The 17,301-nt window shown below is 40.8% G+C and overlaps 1 protein-coding gene across 1 annotated transcript; it reads right to left on the bottom strand.

Moving 5' to 3' along the window:
• Window positions 1–14,655: 14,655 nt before the first annotated feature.
• Window positions 14,656–16,219, bottom strand: LOC306661271 (phosphoethanolamine/phosphocholine phosphatase-like). Its single transcript, XM_079140125.1, has one exon. It carries the CDS (start codon window positions 16,064–16,066, stop codon window positions 15,389–15,391), a length of 678 nt encoding a protein of 225 aa, XP_078996251.1. The 5' UTR covers window positions 16,067–16,219; the 3' UTR covers window positions 14,656–15,388.
• Window positions 16,220–17,301: the final 1,082 nt, after the last annotated feature.

The raw sequence follows: 17,301 nt of genomic DNA, 5'->3' as shown, positions 1-17,301 counted from the left end.
ATTAATCTTACTTAACATTTATCCAGTTTATCAAGAACATTTTTAAAACATCCTTTGCTTTTCATTTGGTTGTGAAGACACCTTGCTCTAGTAGCAACATATGTTTAGCCTCATATCATTGAGTCTAGTTTACATTTACTGATGGCAGTTTCATCTATTTTATGTTGCGCTTATTAATTTCAGTTTCAAAAGGGAAGTTGTTCATACACTTATGCCAATATTCTTGAGTATATTTTATAAGATTAGAACTTTGTCCTTTTGTTGAATATATAAGATAGTAATTTAAAAACATTTGAATTATACCACTTGATATATAATGCAAAGCAAGTGTGTTTGCTCATAGAATTTGAAAAAAGGAACAGAACATTTGGATTTTTTAATAGTTACACAGATAATATAAGAGAGACAGATAGTATAAGCAGGAAAAAAAGTTTCAGGTTCAAATAAAAATGGACTCTTAAAAAGAAACAGATCTGAATTTTGAAGCCCGACTCTTTCTATTTCCAAGGTGAAGGGGACACAACCATTATATGTTTCCTATTGATGCTATAACAAAGTACCATAAATCTGGCAGCTTAAAACAAAGGAATGCATCCTTTCACAATTCTGAATGACAGACATCTAAAATCATACTGTTTGTAGGGATGCATTCCTTCTAGAGTATTTAGGAGGAGTATTTTAGAGTATTTAGAGTATTTTAGAGTATTTTAGAGTGTTTTGTCGCTTTCTTTGGCCTCTGAAGGTGGGCTGCATTCTTGATTCATGGCCACTTCCTCTACCTTCAAAGCGTATCACAGCCTCTTTTAGTGTCAATCTTTTTTCTGCTTCTGGGATTACTGTCTCCATCTTATAAGGACCCTCACAATTATACTAGGCCTACCTGCAAAATTTAAAACAATCTTCCCATCTCAATATCCATAACTTAATCACATATATGAACACTTTTTTCCAGGTAAGGTAACATATCCTCAGACTCAGGGATTTGGATGTAGACAACTTTTGAGGGACCTTTTTTAGCCTACCAAAATTACTATACTAGAGGAACTCATAACTAACTGGAGAAGACACACAAATGATTCCTAAACTCATTTGCTTGTATCTCTTCCACTATTCATACAGAAAGTTCATTGCACAGATACATATTTCGGCAAGTATTACGTTCCCTTAACCTTATGTCATTCACCTGTTAAAAGGAATGAATCCCTACTTACATGAGGGGACAATTTGAGGATTAAATAAAACAGTGCTTAAAGGCTTGTTTTATGATAGAGAGTATGAGAAAAGAGCATTGTGGGCATTTCAGTGAAAAGTTACTCTTTTGAGGACAAAATAATAAATTTGACTATTTTTTTTGCACATTTTCAGTACATTGGAGTTCCATTGTAGTCACATCAAAGCTTCTTGATTAAATGATAAAACTGAGTAGAAAGAATGAGAAATAGTAAAAATAATCTGTGCCATTCCATGCATCATTCCAGTCAATGACCATGTGACAAAATGACCATATGGTGGTTTCCTTGAAGCTGCTTTTTCTTAGCCAAATTCAATTCCCTTGTGTCCTGCACAGCACATGCCTCTTGGGGTCAACTGTTTAAATATAAATATACTCTTCTCCATATTGTTCATTTATATGTCTGTTTCTACACTATGAAGTGAATATGAGAAGACCTTAGCCGAACACAATAACTAGCATGTTGCTGGTGCTTAATACATGATAGCTATTATTATTATGTGATTAAATATTTGTTTAAAAATAATAGGTGTTTGCCAATACATTGAGTGCATGGAACAAGGGAGAAAAGCATAGTGGAATGAACAGATTCATTTGTCTTCAAATCCTAAATTTTCCATGAACCATGGGGATGTCCTTAGCTATTTTATATAACTTTTTTAAGCCTCAATTTAATCATTTTGAAAATGGAAATAATAATTTCATTCTTTAATTAAGGGATCAAATAAGAAATCAGATAAGAAAATGTACTTAGAGCCTACAGAATAGTGTCTGTAATAAATGATAATTATTACTTTACTAATCTTTCAAAATTAAAATACATTAAGAAACAACTCTGAATCATAATTATAAATATAGACATCATAGATGTAAAAATAGTTAATTAAATTCCATCTGGTGGGGGTTTCAAGATGGCGGACTAGAGGGTGGCTGCATTTCATGTTGCTCCAGGACTCAGGATTCAAAAGAGTAGATATTGAGAGACTTGGGACCAACTCAAAGCTGCCGGGTGAGTCTTTCCCGTTGGGGAGGCGTCTGGATGGGGCGGAAGTCCTGGAATGCAGGGAAATTTGTGAAGTAGAGCTGCCCAACGAAACACCCCACCCCCCACTGGAGCAGTGAACTTGGACAACTGGGAACATTGTAGAGGAGGCCGCTCAACATAGTACTTGGACTCGAAGCAACCACTGGGGCTCTGGGCGGCTGCCCAGTGGAGGAGCTGCGTGGCAAGCTGTTTGGACTCAGAGTGACTGCTCCTGAACACTGGGGGGGCTGCCCAGAGGAGGAGGAGGAGCACGGTGGGTCGCTTGGACTCGGAGTGACTGCACCAGAGCTCCAGGCAGCTGCTCAGAGGAAGAGGCAAGTGGTGAGTTGTTTGGACTCAAAGAGACCGCTCCTGAATACCACGGGGCTGCCTGGAGGAGGAGCGCGGCGGGTCGCTTGGACTCAGAGTGACTGTCGAGGACTACGAGCAGTTGGCGGGAGGAGGAGGCACGCAGTGAGTTGCTTGGACTCCTAGCGACAGCACCGGAACCCCGGGCAGCTGCCAGGAGGAAGAGGCGTGCTGTGGGTTGCTGGGACTCGGAGCGACTGTATGGGGCTCCAGGTGGCTGCTCAGAGGAGGGGCCATATAGCCAGGCGATTAGGGGCAGAGCAGGGTCCCAGGACTTAGGAGGCTTCTTGGTGGAAGAGCCGCACAGAGACACACTTAGGGACCGAGTGAAGGTTCCAGGACTGTGGGCAGATTCTCTGAGGAGAGGCAGCTTAAGTAGACTCCTCTGGGAAGGGTGAGGCTCCCAGGCCCAGGAGGTAGGTCCGGGCTTCTGGGAATGTTGCAGAGGAAAGCAGCCAAGCACAGGCAGTAGTTGTAGGAACCTCTAGGAGGGGAACTGACCAGTGAGACCACCCCACAGGGTGAGTCATCCCTGCCGGGTGAGGTTTTCCCACAAGGACGGTAAAACCAGAGACACAGGCCCAAACAGGCCTTGCCTCAGCCCGAAGCCTAGTTCCCCTTTGGATGACCATTGGTCAACAAGTGGAGGCACCTGTGCCCACTAGCAGGGAATATACCCCACCTGAAGGCCACCACTCCTAGAGAGGCAGCCTCCTTGTGGAGCACCGCATTATCAACTTCCTCCAAGACTTCAGCCTACTGAAGGCTAAGTGGTGATATACTAGAAATCTTCAGGGATATTATAAGTCAACAGAGGAAATCTGCAATATCTTAGCAGTCCATTGATACCTGAACAATATGAGAAAACAAGGGAAGAAAATGCCCCAAACAAATCTAGATGTTACATCAATAAAAACCAATGATGGCATGGCAGAAGAAATGACAGAAAGGGAGTTCAGAATGTACATAATTAAAATATTCAGGGAAGCAAACAATGAGATGAAAGAGCAAATGCAGGCATTGAATGATTGCGCCAATCGATAGTTAAAAGAGCAAATACAGGAAGCAAAAGATCATTTCAATAAAGAGATAGAGATATTGAAAAACAAAACAAAACAGAAATCCTTGAAATGAAGGAAACAATAAACCAAATTAAGAAGTCCATAAAAGCACAACCAATAGGATAGAACACCTGGAAGACAGAACCTCAGATATTGAAGACAAAATATTTAACCTTGAAAACAAAGTTGAACAAACAGAGAAGATGGTAAGAAATCATGAACAGAATCTACAAGAACTATGGGATATCATGAAAAGGCCAAATTTAAGAATTATTGGGATTGAGGAAGGCTTAGAGAAACAAACCAAAGAAATGAACAATCTATTCAATGAAATAATATCAGAAAATTTCCCAAATTTGAAGAATGAAATGGAGAATCAAGTTCAAGAGGCTTATAGGACTCCAAATACGCAAAATTACAACAGACCCACACCAAGGCACATTGTAATGAAAATACCTAACATATAAAATAAAGACAGAATTTTAAAGGCTGTGAGAGAAAAGAACCAAATTATATTCAGGGGGAAACCAATACAGATATCAGCAGATTTTTCAATCCAGACCCTAAAAGCTAGAAGGGCCTGGAACAACATTTTTCAAGCCCTGAAAGAAAATGGATGCCAACCAAGAATCTTATACCCAGCAAAACTTACCTTCAAATTTGACGATGACATAAAATCCTTCCATGACAAACAAAAGCTAAAGGAATTTACAAAAAGAAAGCCAGCATTACAGAACATTCTCAGCAAAATATTCCATGAGGAAGAGATGAAAAACAAAGAAGCAAATCAGCAAAGGGAGGAATTATCCTAAAGGAATTGTCAAATAAAGGAGGAAACAAGTTGTGTCAAATAAATAAATAAATAAATAAAATTTAAAAAATGAACCAAATGACCGGGAATACAAATCATATCTCAATAATAACCCTGAATGTTGATGGCCTGAATTCATCAATCAAAAGACATAGACTGGCAGATTCGATTAAAAAGAAAGATCCAACAATATGTTGCCTGCAAGAAACTCACCTCATAGAAAAAGATACCCATAGACTAAAGGTGAAAGGATGGGGAAAAACATACCATGCACATGGACTCAGCAAAAAAGCTGGAGTATCCATCATCATTTCAGATAAAGTGGACTTCAAGACAAAGTTAATCAGAAGGGATAAAGAAGGTCATTTCATACTGCTTAAGGGAAGCATAAATCAGCAAGACATAACAATCATAAACATCTATGCCCCAAACAGTGGCTCATCCATGCATGTCAAACAAATCCTTCTCAATTTCAGAAACCAAATAGACCACAACACAATAATACTAGGTGATTTTAACACGCCTCTCTCACCACTGGACAGATCTTCCAGACAAAAATTGAACAAAGAAACCATAGATCTCAATAACACAATCAATAATTTAGACTTAACAGACATTTATAGAATATACCATCCAACCAAGAGCAAATACACTTTCTTCTCAGCAGCACATGGATCCTTCTCTAAAATAGATCATATTTTATGCCACAAAGCTAATGTTAGCAAATACAAGAAGATAGAGACACTAGCATGTATTCTATCAGATCATACTGGATTGAAGTTAGAAATAAATGAAAGAGTAAAACACAGAAACTATTCCAACATCTGGAGATTAAACAATATGCTATTATATGATGAATGGATAACAGAAGATATTAGGAAGGAAATTAAAGAATTCTTAGAGGTAAATGAGAACAAAGAAACATCATATCAAAATCTCTGGGACACTATGAAAGCAGTACTTAGAGGGAAATTTATTTCATGGAGCGCATTTACTAAAAGAAGTAAAACTCAACAAATAAACGACCTAACACTACAGCTCAAAGCCCTAGAAAAAGAAGAACAGACTAGCACCAAAAGTAGTAGAAGACAGGAAATAGTTAAACTCAGAGCTGAAATCAACGAAATTGAAACAAAGGAAAAAATACAAAAAATTGACAAAATAAATAGTTGGTTCTTCAAAAAAATAAACAAAATTGATAAACCTTTAGCCATACTAACAAAGAGAAGACGAGAGAAAACCCAAATCACTAAAATTCGGAATGAAAAAGGAAATATCACAACAGACAGGATTGAAATACAAAACATAATTACAAGCTATTTTGAAAATCTATACTCCAACAAAATAGAAAATTTCGAAGACATCAAAGGTTTCTAGAGACATATGAATTGCCTAAACTGAATGAGGAGGACATACGCAATTTAAATAGACTAATTTCAAGTAATGAAATAGAAGTCATCAAAAGCCTACCAACAAAGAAAAGTCTGGGACCAGATGGGTTCTCAGCCGAGTTCTACAAAATCTTTAAAGAAGAGCTCATTCCAATATTTCTCAAAGTATTCCATAAAATAGAAGAGGAGGGAACCCTCCCAAACTCATTCTATGAAGCCAATATCACACTGATACCTAAACCAGACAGAGACTCACCAAGGAAAGAAAATTTCAGACCAATAACCTTAATGAACATTGACACAAAAATTCTCAACAAAATTTTAGCAAATCGCATACAAAAACATATTAAAAAGATAGTGCACCATTATTAAGTGGGTTTCATCCCAGGGATGCAAGGTTGGTTCAACATCAGGAAATCAATAAATGTAATTCACCATATCAATAGACTTAAAGTCAAGAATCACATGATTATTTCAATAGATGCAGAAAAAGCATTTGATAAAATACAGCACTCCTTCATGCTCAAAACACTAGAAAAAATAGGGGTAGTGGGAACATTCCTTAACATTGTAAAGGCCATTTATACTAAGCCCATGGCTAATATCATTCTAAATGGTGAAAAACTGAAAGCATTCCCCCTAAAAACTGGAACAAGGCAGGGATGCCCTCTTTCACCACTTCTATTCAACATCGTTTTTGAGACTCTAGCCAGAGCAATTAGACAAACCAAAGAAATTAAAGGGATACGAATTGGAAAAGAAGAACTCAAAGTATCCCTGTTCGCTGATGACATGATTATATATTTATAGTAACCTGGAAATTCCACCAGAAAACTCTTAGAACTCATAAGTGAATTCAGTAAAGTAGCAGGATACAAGATCAATGCTCATAAATCCAATGCATTTTTATACATAAGTGATGAATCTTCAGAAAGAGAAATTAGGAAAACTACCCCATTCACAATAGCACCAAAAAAAATAAAATACTTGGGAATCAATCTCACAAAAGAGGTGAAAGACCTCTATAATGAGAACTATACAACACTAAAGAAAGAAATCAAAGAAAACCTTAGAAGATGGAAAGATCTCCCATGTTCTTGGATAGGCAGAATTAATATTGTCAAAATGGCCATACTACCAAAAGTGCTATACAGATTCAATGTAATTCCAATTAAAATCCCAATGACATATCTTACAGAAATAGAGCAAGCAATTATGAAATTCATCTGGAAGAATAAGAAACCCAGAATAGCAAAAGCATTCCTTAGCAGGAAGAGTGAAACAGGGGGTATCGCAATACCAGATCTTCAACTCTACTACAAAGCAATAGTAACAAAAACGGCATGGTATTGGTACCAAAATAGAAAGGTAGATCAATGGTACAGAATAGAGGACACGGACACAAACCCAAATAAATACAGTCTTCTCATACTAGACAAAGGTGCCAAAAATATGCAATGGAGAAAAGATAGCCTCTTCAACAAATGGTGCTGGAAGAATTGGAAATCCATATGCAACAGAATGAAACTAAACTCATATCCCTCACCATGCACGAAACTCAACTCAAAATGGATTAAGGACTTCGGAATCAAACCAGAGACCCTGCAGATTATAGAAGAAAAAGTAGGTCCAGATCTTCAACATATCGGCTTAGGACCAGACTTCCTTAACAGGACTCCCATAGCACACGAAATAAAAGCAAGAATCAACCACTGGGATAGATTCAAACTAAAAAGCTTTCTCTCAGCAAAGGAAACTATCAGCAATGCAAAGAAAGAGCCTACAGAGTGGGAGAAAATCTTTGCCAATCATACTTCAGATAGAGCACTAATCTCCAGAATCTATAAAGAACTCAAAAAACTCTACTCCAAGAATACAAATAATCCAGTCGACAAATGGGCTAAGGAAATGAATAGACACTTCACAGAAGAAGATCTAAAAGCAAGCTACAAACATATGGAAAAATGTTCAACATCTCTAGTAATAAGAGAAATGCAAATCAAAACCACCCTAAGATTCCATCTCACCCCAATTAGAATGGCCATTATCAAGAATACGAGCAACAACAGGTGTTGGCGAGGATGTGGGGAGAAAGGTACACTCATACATTGCTGGTGGGACTGCAAATTAGTGCAGCCACTCTGGAAAGCAGTGTGGAGATTCCTTAGAAAACTTGGAATGGAACCCCCATTTGACCCAGCTATCCCACTCCTTGGCCTATACCCAAAGGACTTAAAATCAGCATACTACAGAGATACAGCCACATCAATGTTCATAGCTGCTCAATTCACAATAGCCAGATGGTGAGACCAACCTAGATGTCCTTCAATTGATGAATGGATAAAGAAACTGTGGTGTGTATATATATATATATATATACACACACACACACACACACACACACACACACACACACACACACACAATGGAATATTACTCAGCCATAAAGAATGATAAAATTATGGCATTTGCAGGCAAATGGATGAAATTGGAGAATATCATGCTAAGTGAGATAAGTCAATCTCAAAAGCCAAAGGACGAATGATATCGCTAATAAGTGGATGATGACACATAATGGGGGGAGGGAAGGGTTAGTGTTAGGGTTAGAGTTAGGGTTAGGGAAGGGGGCAAGTATGGAGGAAGGAAGGACTGTATAGAGGGAAAAGAGGGGTGGTAGGGGTGGGGGGAATGGAAAAAATAACAGAATGAATCAAACAACATTACTCTATGTAAATTTTGATTACACAAATGTTATGCGTTTACGCCATGTACAAACAGAGAAACAACATGTATCCCATTTGTTTACAATAAAAAATAAATAAAATTTTAAAAAAAGGGAAATGGTAAAAAAAAAAAAAAATAGTTATTTCCTCTGGTACTTTCTTCTTTTTTAGCTCAGGAGATTGAGGTAGGAGGATCCCAAGTTCAAAGCCAGCCTCAGCAAAAGTGAGGCACTAAGCAACTCAGTGAGTCCTTGTCTCTAAATAAAATACAAAATAGGACCCATGTAGCTCAGTGGGTGAGTGTCCTGGAGTTCAATCCACGGTACCAAAAAAAAAAAAAAAAAAAAAAAAGTCACTAAAAGTCTTGAGGAGTCAAGTATGTCTCGGGTGTAGCTCACAAGATGGGGTGGACGACAACATTTCATTCAGTACTTGAAGGCACAGTTGGAATGATGATATGTAGTTCTGAAATTCCATGCAGAAGCAAGCAGGGAAGGAGCAGGTAGTCACTACGCATGCCGAGAAGCAAGAAACTGCCAAGAAGGCCTTGAGACACACACCTGGTTTGAAGCTAGGACTTTGAGTAAGCTGCAGGAGTAGTTCTGAAAGTTTTAAATCATGCAGACACATTTTGAGGAGAGATTTTTTTTTCTTTTCATAGTTCTATAGCTCCTGAAAAATGTGGATTGTGTCAAGACTGTACAAGAGTCAGAGATAACTCAGCAACAGGGAATCTAGACATCTCTGTTATGGCTTGGAAAGTTCAGAAAACTAAATGCTTAGTGAAGTAGAGAAATTGAATCAATCAAACCATGGTTGTTATGCAGAAACACACTGATTCTCTTACTGCAAAACTACTGCACTTTCCTGTCTCAAAAGATCTGGAACTTGAAATAACTTGTGTTATTGCTAACACAAGAACTGGCTTACTCCATATTGAGTTCTTGCAATAAACCCCATCATTGAAGATGATACATCCAACATGCACACATCAGCTGTGTATCCATGTTTATGTGTGTGCACTTGCATGTGGGCCTAAATAATTTGAGCAGTACTAGTACTGGGAATCTGTTTATTAATAAACAATGTGTAATGGGCCATATAGGTCTTAAGTTTGTATATTTCGAAAACCTGAGTGACCAGATGGAATTTTTTTTTATTGTAAACAAATGGGATACATGTTGTTTCTCTGTTTGTACATGGCGTAAAGGCATACCATTTGTGTAATAATAAATTTACATAGAGTAACGTTCTTTGATTCATTCTGTTATTTTTTCCCTTCCCCCCACCCCTACCACCCCCCTTTTCCCTCTATACAGTCCTTCCTTCCTCCATTCTTGCCCCCCTCCCTAACCCTAACTCTAACCCTAACACTAACCCCTCTCAGCCCCCATTATATGTCATCATCCACTTATTAGTGATATAATCCGTCCTTTGGTTTTTTGAGATTGGCTTATCTCACTTAGCATGATATTCTCCAATTTCATCCATTTGCCTGCAAATGCCATAATTTTATCATTCTTTATGGCTGAGTAATATTCCATTGTGTGTGTGTGTGTGTGTGTGTGTGTGTGTATATATATATATATATATACACCACAGTTTCTTTATCCATTCATCAATTGAAGGACATCTAGGTTGGTTCCACCATCTGGTTATTGTGAATTGAGCAGCTATGAACATTGATGTGGCTGTATCTCTGTAGTATGCTGATTTTAAGTCCTTTGGGTATAGGCAAAGGAGTGGGATAGCTGGGTCAAATGGGGGTTCCATTCCAAGCTTTCTGAGGAATCTCCATACAGTTTTCCAGAGTGGTTGCACTAATTTGCAACCCCACCAGCAATGTATGAGTGTACCTTTCTCCCCACATCCTGGCCAACACCTATTGTTGCTTGTGTTCTTGATAATCGCCATTCTAATTGGGGTGAGATGAAATCTTAGTGTAGTTTTGATTTGCATTTCTCTTATTATTAGAGACGTTGAACATTTTTTCAGATATCTGTTGATTGCTTGTACATCTTCTTCTGTGAAGTGTCTGTTCATTTCCTTAGCCCATTTGTTGATTGGATTATTTGCATTCTTGGTGTACAGTTTTTTGAGTTCTTTATAGATTCTGGAGATTAGTGCTCTATCTGAAGTATGATTGGCAAAGATATTCTCACACTCTGTAGACTCTTTCTTCGCATTGCTGATAGTTTCCTTTGCTGAGAGAAATCTTTTTAGTTTGAATCTATCCCAGTGGTTGATTCTTGCTTTTATTTCTTATGCTGTGGGAGTCCCGCTGCACGCGTCCTCTGGGCAGCCGCCCGGAGCTCTGGTGCAGCCACTCGAGACCAAGCGACCCACTGCGCTCCTCCTCCGGGCAGCCCCCCTGTGTTCAGGAGCAGTCGCTTTAAGTCCAAACAACTTACCGATCACCTCCTCCTCTGAGCAGCCGCCTGGAGCTCTAATGCAGTCACTGCGAGTCCAAACGACCCGCCGCGCTCCTCCGCCTCCTCCTCCTACTCCTCAGGGCAGGCCCCGGTGTTCAGAAGTAGTCGTTCTGAGTCCAAACAGCTTGCCATGCAGCTCCTCCTCTGGCAACCGCCTGTAGCTCTGGTGCAGTCACTCCGAATCCAAGTGGCCGCGCTCCTCCTCCTCCTCCTCAGGGCAGGCCCCGGTGTTCTGAGTCCACACAGGTCTCCTTGCCGCTACTCCCCTGGGCAGCCACTGGAGCCCCAGTGGTGGCTCCGAGTCCCAGCGCTGTGCTGAGCGGCCTCCTGTACGATGCTCCCAGTTGTCCGAGTTCACTGCTCCAGCGGGGGGAGGGGTGTCTCGCCGGCAGCTCTACTTCACAAAATTCCCTGCATTCCGGGACTACCGTCCCATCCAGGACGCCTCCCTGACGGGAGAGACTCACCCGGCTGCTTTGAGTTGGTCCCAAGTCTCTCAATATCTCCTCTTTTGAATCCTGAGTCCTGGAGCAACATGAAATGCAGCCACCCTCTAGTCCATCATCTTCAAACGCCTAGGAAATAACTATTTTTAAAAAACTCATTTCATGTAATTATAATCCCTTTACTCTCTAAAATCTCTAAAACCTGCCACAGTTTCCTCCTATTTGCCAACACCAGGAACATCAAGAGGAGTAAAGAAGTGCCCTAACCAGAGGGCCTGAATAAATTACTTCCATGATAATTAGTTTATTTCCCTTTTTCACTTTTATAATTCTTTATAAAAAAACTGATTATTCATCTGCTATTGTGTTCTGTCCTATAGTCACTTATTCCCTCTTTCATAGCCTTTTATCCTTATGGTTTCTTTAAAAAATACTTATTGAATATAGTAGCTGATTTTCCTTAAGAAGAAATCAAATTTAGGAAGATATGTGAATTCCTGAGAAAATGGTATTCTAGGCAGAAAAATTGGGAAGTGCAAAGTCCTGAAGTCAGACTTGGCAAGGAGGCTGATTAAACTGGAGTGAAATAGATAATAAGAAAGGAGAAGAAAAGCCAAGAGAAAGATCACCAAGAACCTTTCTACCAGCTTAATCAGACATTTTTGTGTGTGTATTTTTACAACACTATATAAAAACCAGAAAATAAGAAAAAAGTCCTGATTCTCCCTCCTGTTGTGCATTCCTGTCTCCAATCTGTTTCTGCTTAACATCAGACACCATAAAAACAAAATGTTGCTTCAAAAGAAGTTTTTCTTGAATCATAAAGCAATGAAAATTTATTTAAAATTTTTAAAAATTATATTAGTAGGTTTTATTCAGTTTCATATGACAATGAACCCAAATCAAAAGAGCTTAAGGAGGAAAGGTAAGTAATTGCTTGTTCTATCTCTAAAATCCAGATTTTCGCTTCTACCACCATTTAATTGGGAACTAAACAATGTCACTTGGATTCTATCTTTCTGTTATCCATCATGCTGCTCTATCTAATATTAGATTGTATGCCTTCCCTCTCTGGAGATGGCTGCCCTCACTATAGACTTAGATTGCTTCTCAATCAAATCCAATAGGAGAAGACCAACGCACTCTGGGAAGTCCCAGCTTCTTACTAATTCTAATTGTGTCACAAAGAAATTCCTGGAATAATCTATAAATGACTATAGCTAAGAATGTAATATACTTATTTCCAGCATGGATTTTGTGCCTCCATTCAGTGTAGGTCAGTGAAGGAACCTCTAGATGGTAATGAAAGTAGAGTAAATTGATAATGGAGAACAAACACCTCAGGAAATATCCATGCATTTGGCTACCCCATCTTCCCATCCATATACCTTCAAAAGTGTCTCTGTCTACATTACATACATGTGTCATGTTCCACAGAAAACATGTCTTCTTCCCCTCCCTCAAAGAAATAACATACAAGGTCTTACTCATTTGCTGTACCCAAGACAAGGGATGTAACTCAATGGTAGAGCACTTGCCCAGCACGTACAAGGCCTTGGGTTCAATGCCCAATACAAAACCAAAGCATAAACATCTTTCATTCACAACTATAAACCAAAGATATCTGTTAAATGTAAGTCCTCTCAATCAGAACTCTGTCTAACTCCTCTGGGCCCACAGAACAAGGACTACATAGCACAATTAATTAATTCCCAAATCTCATTCAATACAATTTTTTTTTCCTTAGGCTGTCATTTGGGGAAGAAAAATAAGATAAAGTTGTTGCTAGTACACAAACAACATATTTTATATGACATGTAGAAAAAAGACTCCTTGACCTAGAAGTAAAATATATTTCAGAGAATATTTTCTATTGATAAGGGAATGGTTGATGGCAGATCAGTAGACCACTTTCTCCCTGATGGGGATAAAAGAGGGCATGAATGACTTCTGCAGATCTCCTTGTATACAGGGATTCTCTACTTACAAAGTGCTTTAGTAGAATATTTTGGATAAATTTTTCTTGATGTAAGTAAACTTTAAAATATGGACCTTGACTGCACCCGTTCTTTGCTTGTATTCTTTGAATCTTTGAATTACTAGTGAGTTTGATGTCACATAATTATGATTTATGTGATACTGCTTCAACACGTCAGTCTATTGAGTTAACACAATTGTTTTTCATGATGATGTGTTATACATCCTATAATGTTTATCAGTGTACTTATTTTGACTTTAGGTTCTGGATTCTGAGAAGTATTTTAAGATTTGTGCCATCTTAACCTCTTTTTGTAAGGCTTGGGATTTCTCTAGCAATTTATTTAAACCCTCGGCATGGTTTTAAACTACTTCCATTTACTCTATCTCAGAATGTAGTATACAGAAGACATCAGGGTACTTATACCTAGAAATCATTCTTGGATTTTCTGTCTTCTAAAAATTGGTCAGACAGTACCATATTTGGAGCTATGTTTTTTTTCAGACAGAGCCAAATGTAGTATACAGAAGAGTAGTATACAGAAGAGTATACAGAATGTAGTATACAGAATGTAATATAATGTAGTATACAGAATGTAGTATAATGTAGTATACAGAATGTAGCATACAGAAGAGATCAGAGTACTTATACCTAGAAATCATTCTTGGATTTTCTGTCTTCTAAAAATTGGTCAGACAGTACCATATTTGGAGCTATGGTTTTTTTCAGACAGAGCCAAACCATGAAGACTAGAATTAAGTATGTACTTCAAGTACACATACATTGATGTACTACCACAAGGATTGAGAACTATCAGGGGAAGAAGACACCACAAAATGGACAAAATAAGGTGCCAGTGACTGACCATAAAGAAAGGAAAATGTAAGAGCTACTTAATGAAGAATTCTAAATAACTTTTTTTTTTTGTCCCCCTTCACCTCCTTTATAGTTCTCAAACATCAGAGGGAGAAGGGGCTTGGTTTTCCCTGGTTCTGCTTTAAAACATCATGGCTTTCTGTCCCATATGGAAGGAGGGGGACGTGGAGGATGATTTTGGTGAAGTCCCTGGGCTCTTGCTGCATAGACTGGGTGCGAGGAGATACCTTCGCACGCTGTGAAGTCCCTGGCTGGTCTTAACCGAGGTGGATGGTGTGCTACCTCGTTCCACTACCAGGAGGCGACTGTTCCCTCTGGCTTTTTTTTTTTTTTTTCCATTTAGAGGTGCTGATGGGCTGGGAGGGGGTCGGCAAGGTGTTGCGAGTACAGAAATAGTGTGGGATTTCCGTGGCTGAAGCAAGATCGAGGAGGCCTGGAGCTGTCAGCAGAGAGGATCATCTGTCTCCACGGAAAGTCCGGTGCGGCCATGAGGAGCTTGGGGTCCTGGGTCCCCTTGAGAGAAGACTTGGGGAGGGGAGGTTATGCAGCCAAGGCAACAGTTAAAGCAGTGGGAGATGTTCGTTTTCTCATCTGCCAAGGAGCCCCTTCCTCCCAGTTCGGAGCGCAGAGTTTTGGAAACGCTGCTGTCCTTCAGGGTATGCACACTACTCCGCTATGGACAGACTCCAGAATTGAACTGTTTGCCGTGGAACTGGGGACGGCAGCAGATCTGGGTCAACTGCATAGATAGGGACCGTTCCGAACCTCTCCCAGAACGAAATTCCAGAAATTACTGGAGGGACACAGCAAAGCGAAAAGGGAAGAGGGAATAGTAAAACTAGGTTTGTCTTTCCCAATTCCCCCTCCCTGCCCTTCCTCAGCCCTCTCGCCGGGGTGCCCCCTCCAGGCAGCAGTGCTCAGCATGTCTTCAGCACCTGTTGCAGATGGAGGCGCACATCGGTGGCCGTTTCCCACCAGGGCACCACGCTGGCGCGGAAGGAGCTGGGCTCGGCCTTTTGTGCCTCCTGAATGAGGCGGTGCATGGGCTAGCCACGGCGTGGGAAGGCCACATCACCGCCCGCCAGCAGCCCCATGGGGCAGAAATCGTTCGCACCATCGCCCACGTAGGAGAGGCGCTCGAAGTGCACACCATCGTGGGCCCGCTCGCGCAGGTAGTCGCTGAGCACCTTGTGCTTGCACATGTTGGCTGGGCAGCGCATGCAGCTGTATGTGTGGAAGGGCCGCAGCACCAGCAGTCCCCGAGCGTCAGGCCCGGAGAGGTTGCTGAGGATGCGACGGAACAGGCCGTGGTGGCCGGCGGCACGCAGGGCACTCTCCACACCGAAAGTGTTGGCATCCGAAATGAGAATAACCTCGAAGCAGGAGCCCTGCTTGGCCACAAACTGTAGCAAATCTCCCATACCCGGAGACAGGGGGATGGCCTCGTAGATAGCGCGCAGGTCCCGCGGCCGCACGCCCTGCTCACCCGGGTACTTGAGGACGCGCTGCATGTACTTGTTGTAGAAGCCCTCGCGGTAGGTGGCTCTCAGGCTCTCGGGCAGCCGCTGGCCTGGCGCAGTGCGCACGATCGAGTCGTCGCTGTTTTCGTCCACGATGGTCTCGTCGAAGTCGAAGGTCAGGAGGAAGCGTGGTGTGCCCTGCGCAGCCATCCCGCTGTCCCTAGTCAGGCATCGGAGGCCAGCAACTGGAAGACACCCAGTCATTGTCAGTGCATCACCTGAGCACCACCTCTAGGGACTCTGTTGGCTTCCAGCCGTTGTCCAGAGCTCCTCTGGCAGCTTTGTCCTGAGTGATCAAATCCTTTTGTGGTCACCAAAAGGGTCTCCAAAAGAGGTCAGGATCTCTGAGTTTCTTCCTCAGGGTGGGAGCGGTGGCGGCAGAGATCTGTCCCGGCAGAGTTTGGAGAGTAAAGAGAGGGAAGGGGGTCTAGCTAAGGTATTTGGGCGCAGGATGGAGTAAGGGGTGCTTACGGGAATTTGGGGGACGCGGCGTCTTATCCACCCCCGGATTTCTGGGCTTCGGCTCACGAGTCCCTCCAGTCCCGAGGGACCGTGGATGATGTGCGTCTAAGCCGTCCCCACCTGCCCCCCATCCGCCCCCCCCCCCCCCCCCCCCCCCCCCCCCGCCGCCGCCGCGTCCCCTTTAAATGCCCGGGAGCAGGAGCCTGATCTGCGGCCGGCGCTGCGGCTGCTGTAGCACCGGGGCCACTCTAAATAACTTTTAAGGAAGTAAACAATCTTTAAGAAAATACAAACAAATACACTGAATTGAGGAAACCAGTAGGTGACCAGAAAGAGAAATTGAATAGAAAGAGTCAAATTATGTTGATAAAAATAAATTGAAGCTGAAAAATATACTGAATGAAATAAGAGATTCAATAGAGAGTGTCAACAGCAGAATTGATCAAGCAGAAGAAAGAATCTGTGAACTCAAAGACAGAAGGCAAAAAAAAAAAAAATAATGAAAAGAAATTGTGAAAACTTACAGGACTTATGGAACAGTATCAAAAGAGCAAATGTTTGAGTCATAGAAGTTTAAGAAGAAAAGAAAGATATGAGGACAGATAACTTATTTAAAGAAATAGTAGCAGAATATCTCCCAAACCTGGAGAAATGTAAAATATGCAAGTACAGGAAGGTCAGGTCAAAAGTCTCCAATCAGATTCAACACAGATAAGACTACCACCAGATATATTATAATCAGGAGGAACCAAGCTACTAGAATTTTCCTTAGCTAAATATCTAATTTGGTCACTAGTAAGTTCTTCCTATCAGAAAACACTAGGACACTAGGACACTACTCTAATTCAGTCTTTTCTTTCTTGCTTTTTTTTTTTTTTTTTTTTTTGGCTACAGTGTAACAAGCATCATCTCTTATCCATTGTCAAATAACATATTCCTCATTTCTGAGACCTTACCAGAAATATGGACTTTACTCT

The sequence above is a fragment of the Sciurus vulgaris genome, assembly GCF_902686455.1.
Source record: "Sciurus vulgaris genome assembly, chromosome: 5".
Taxonomy (NCBI): domain Eukaryota; kingdom Metazoa; phylum Chordata; class Mammalia; order Rodentia; family Sciuridae; genus Sciurus; species Sciurus vulgaris.
This window is presented reverse-complemented; position numbering and strand designations above follow the sequence as displayed.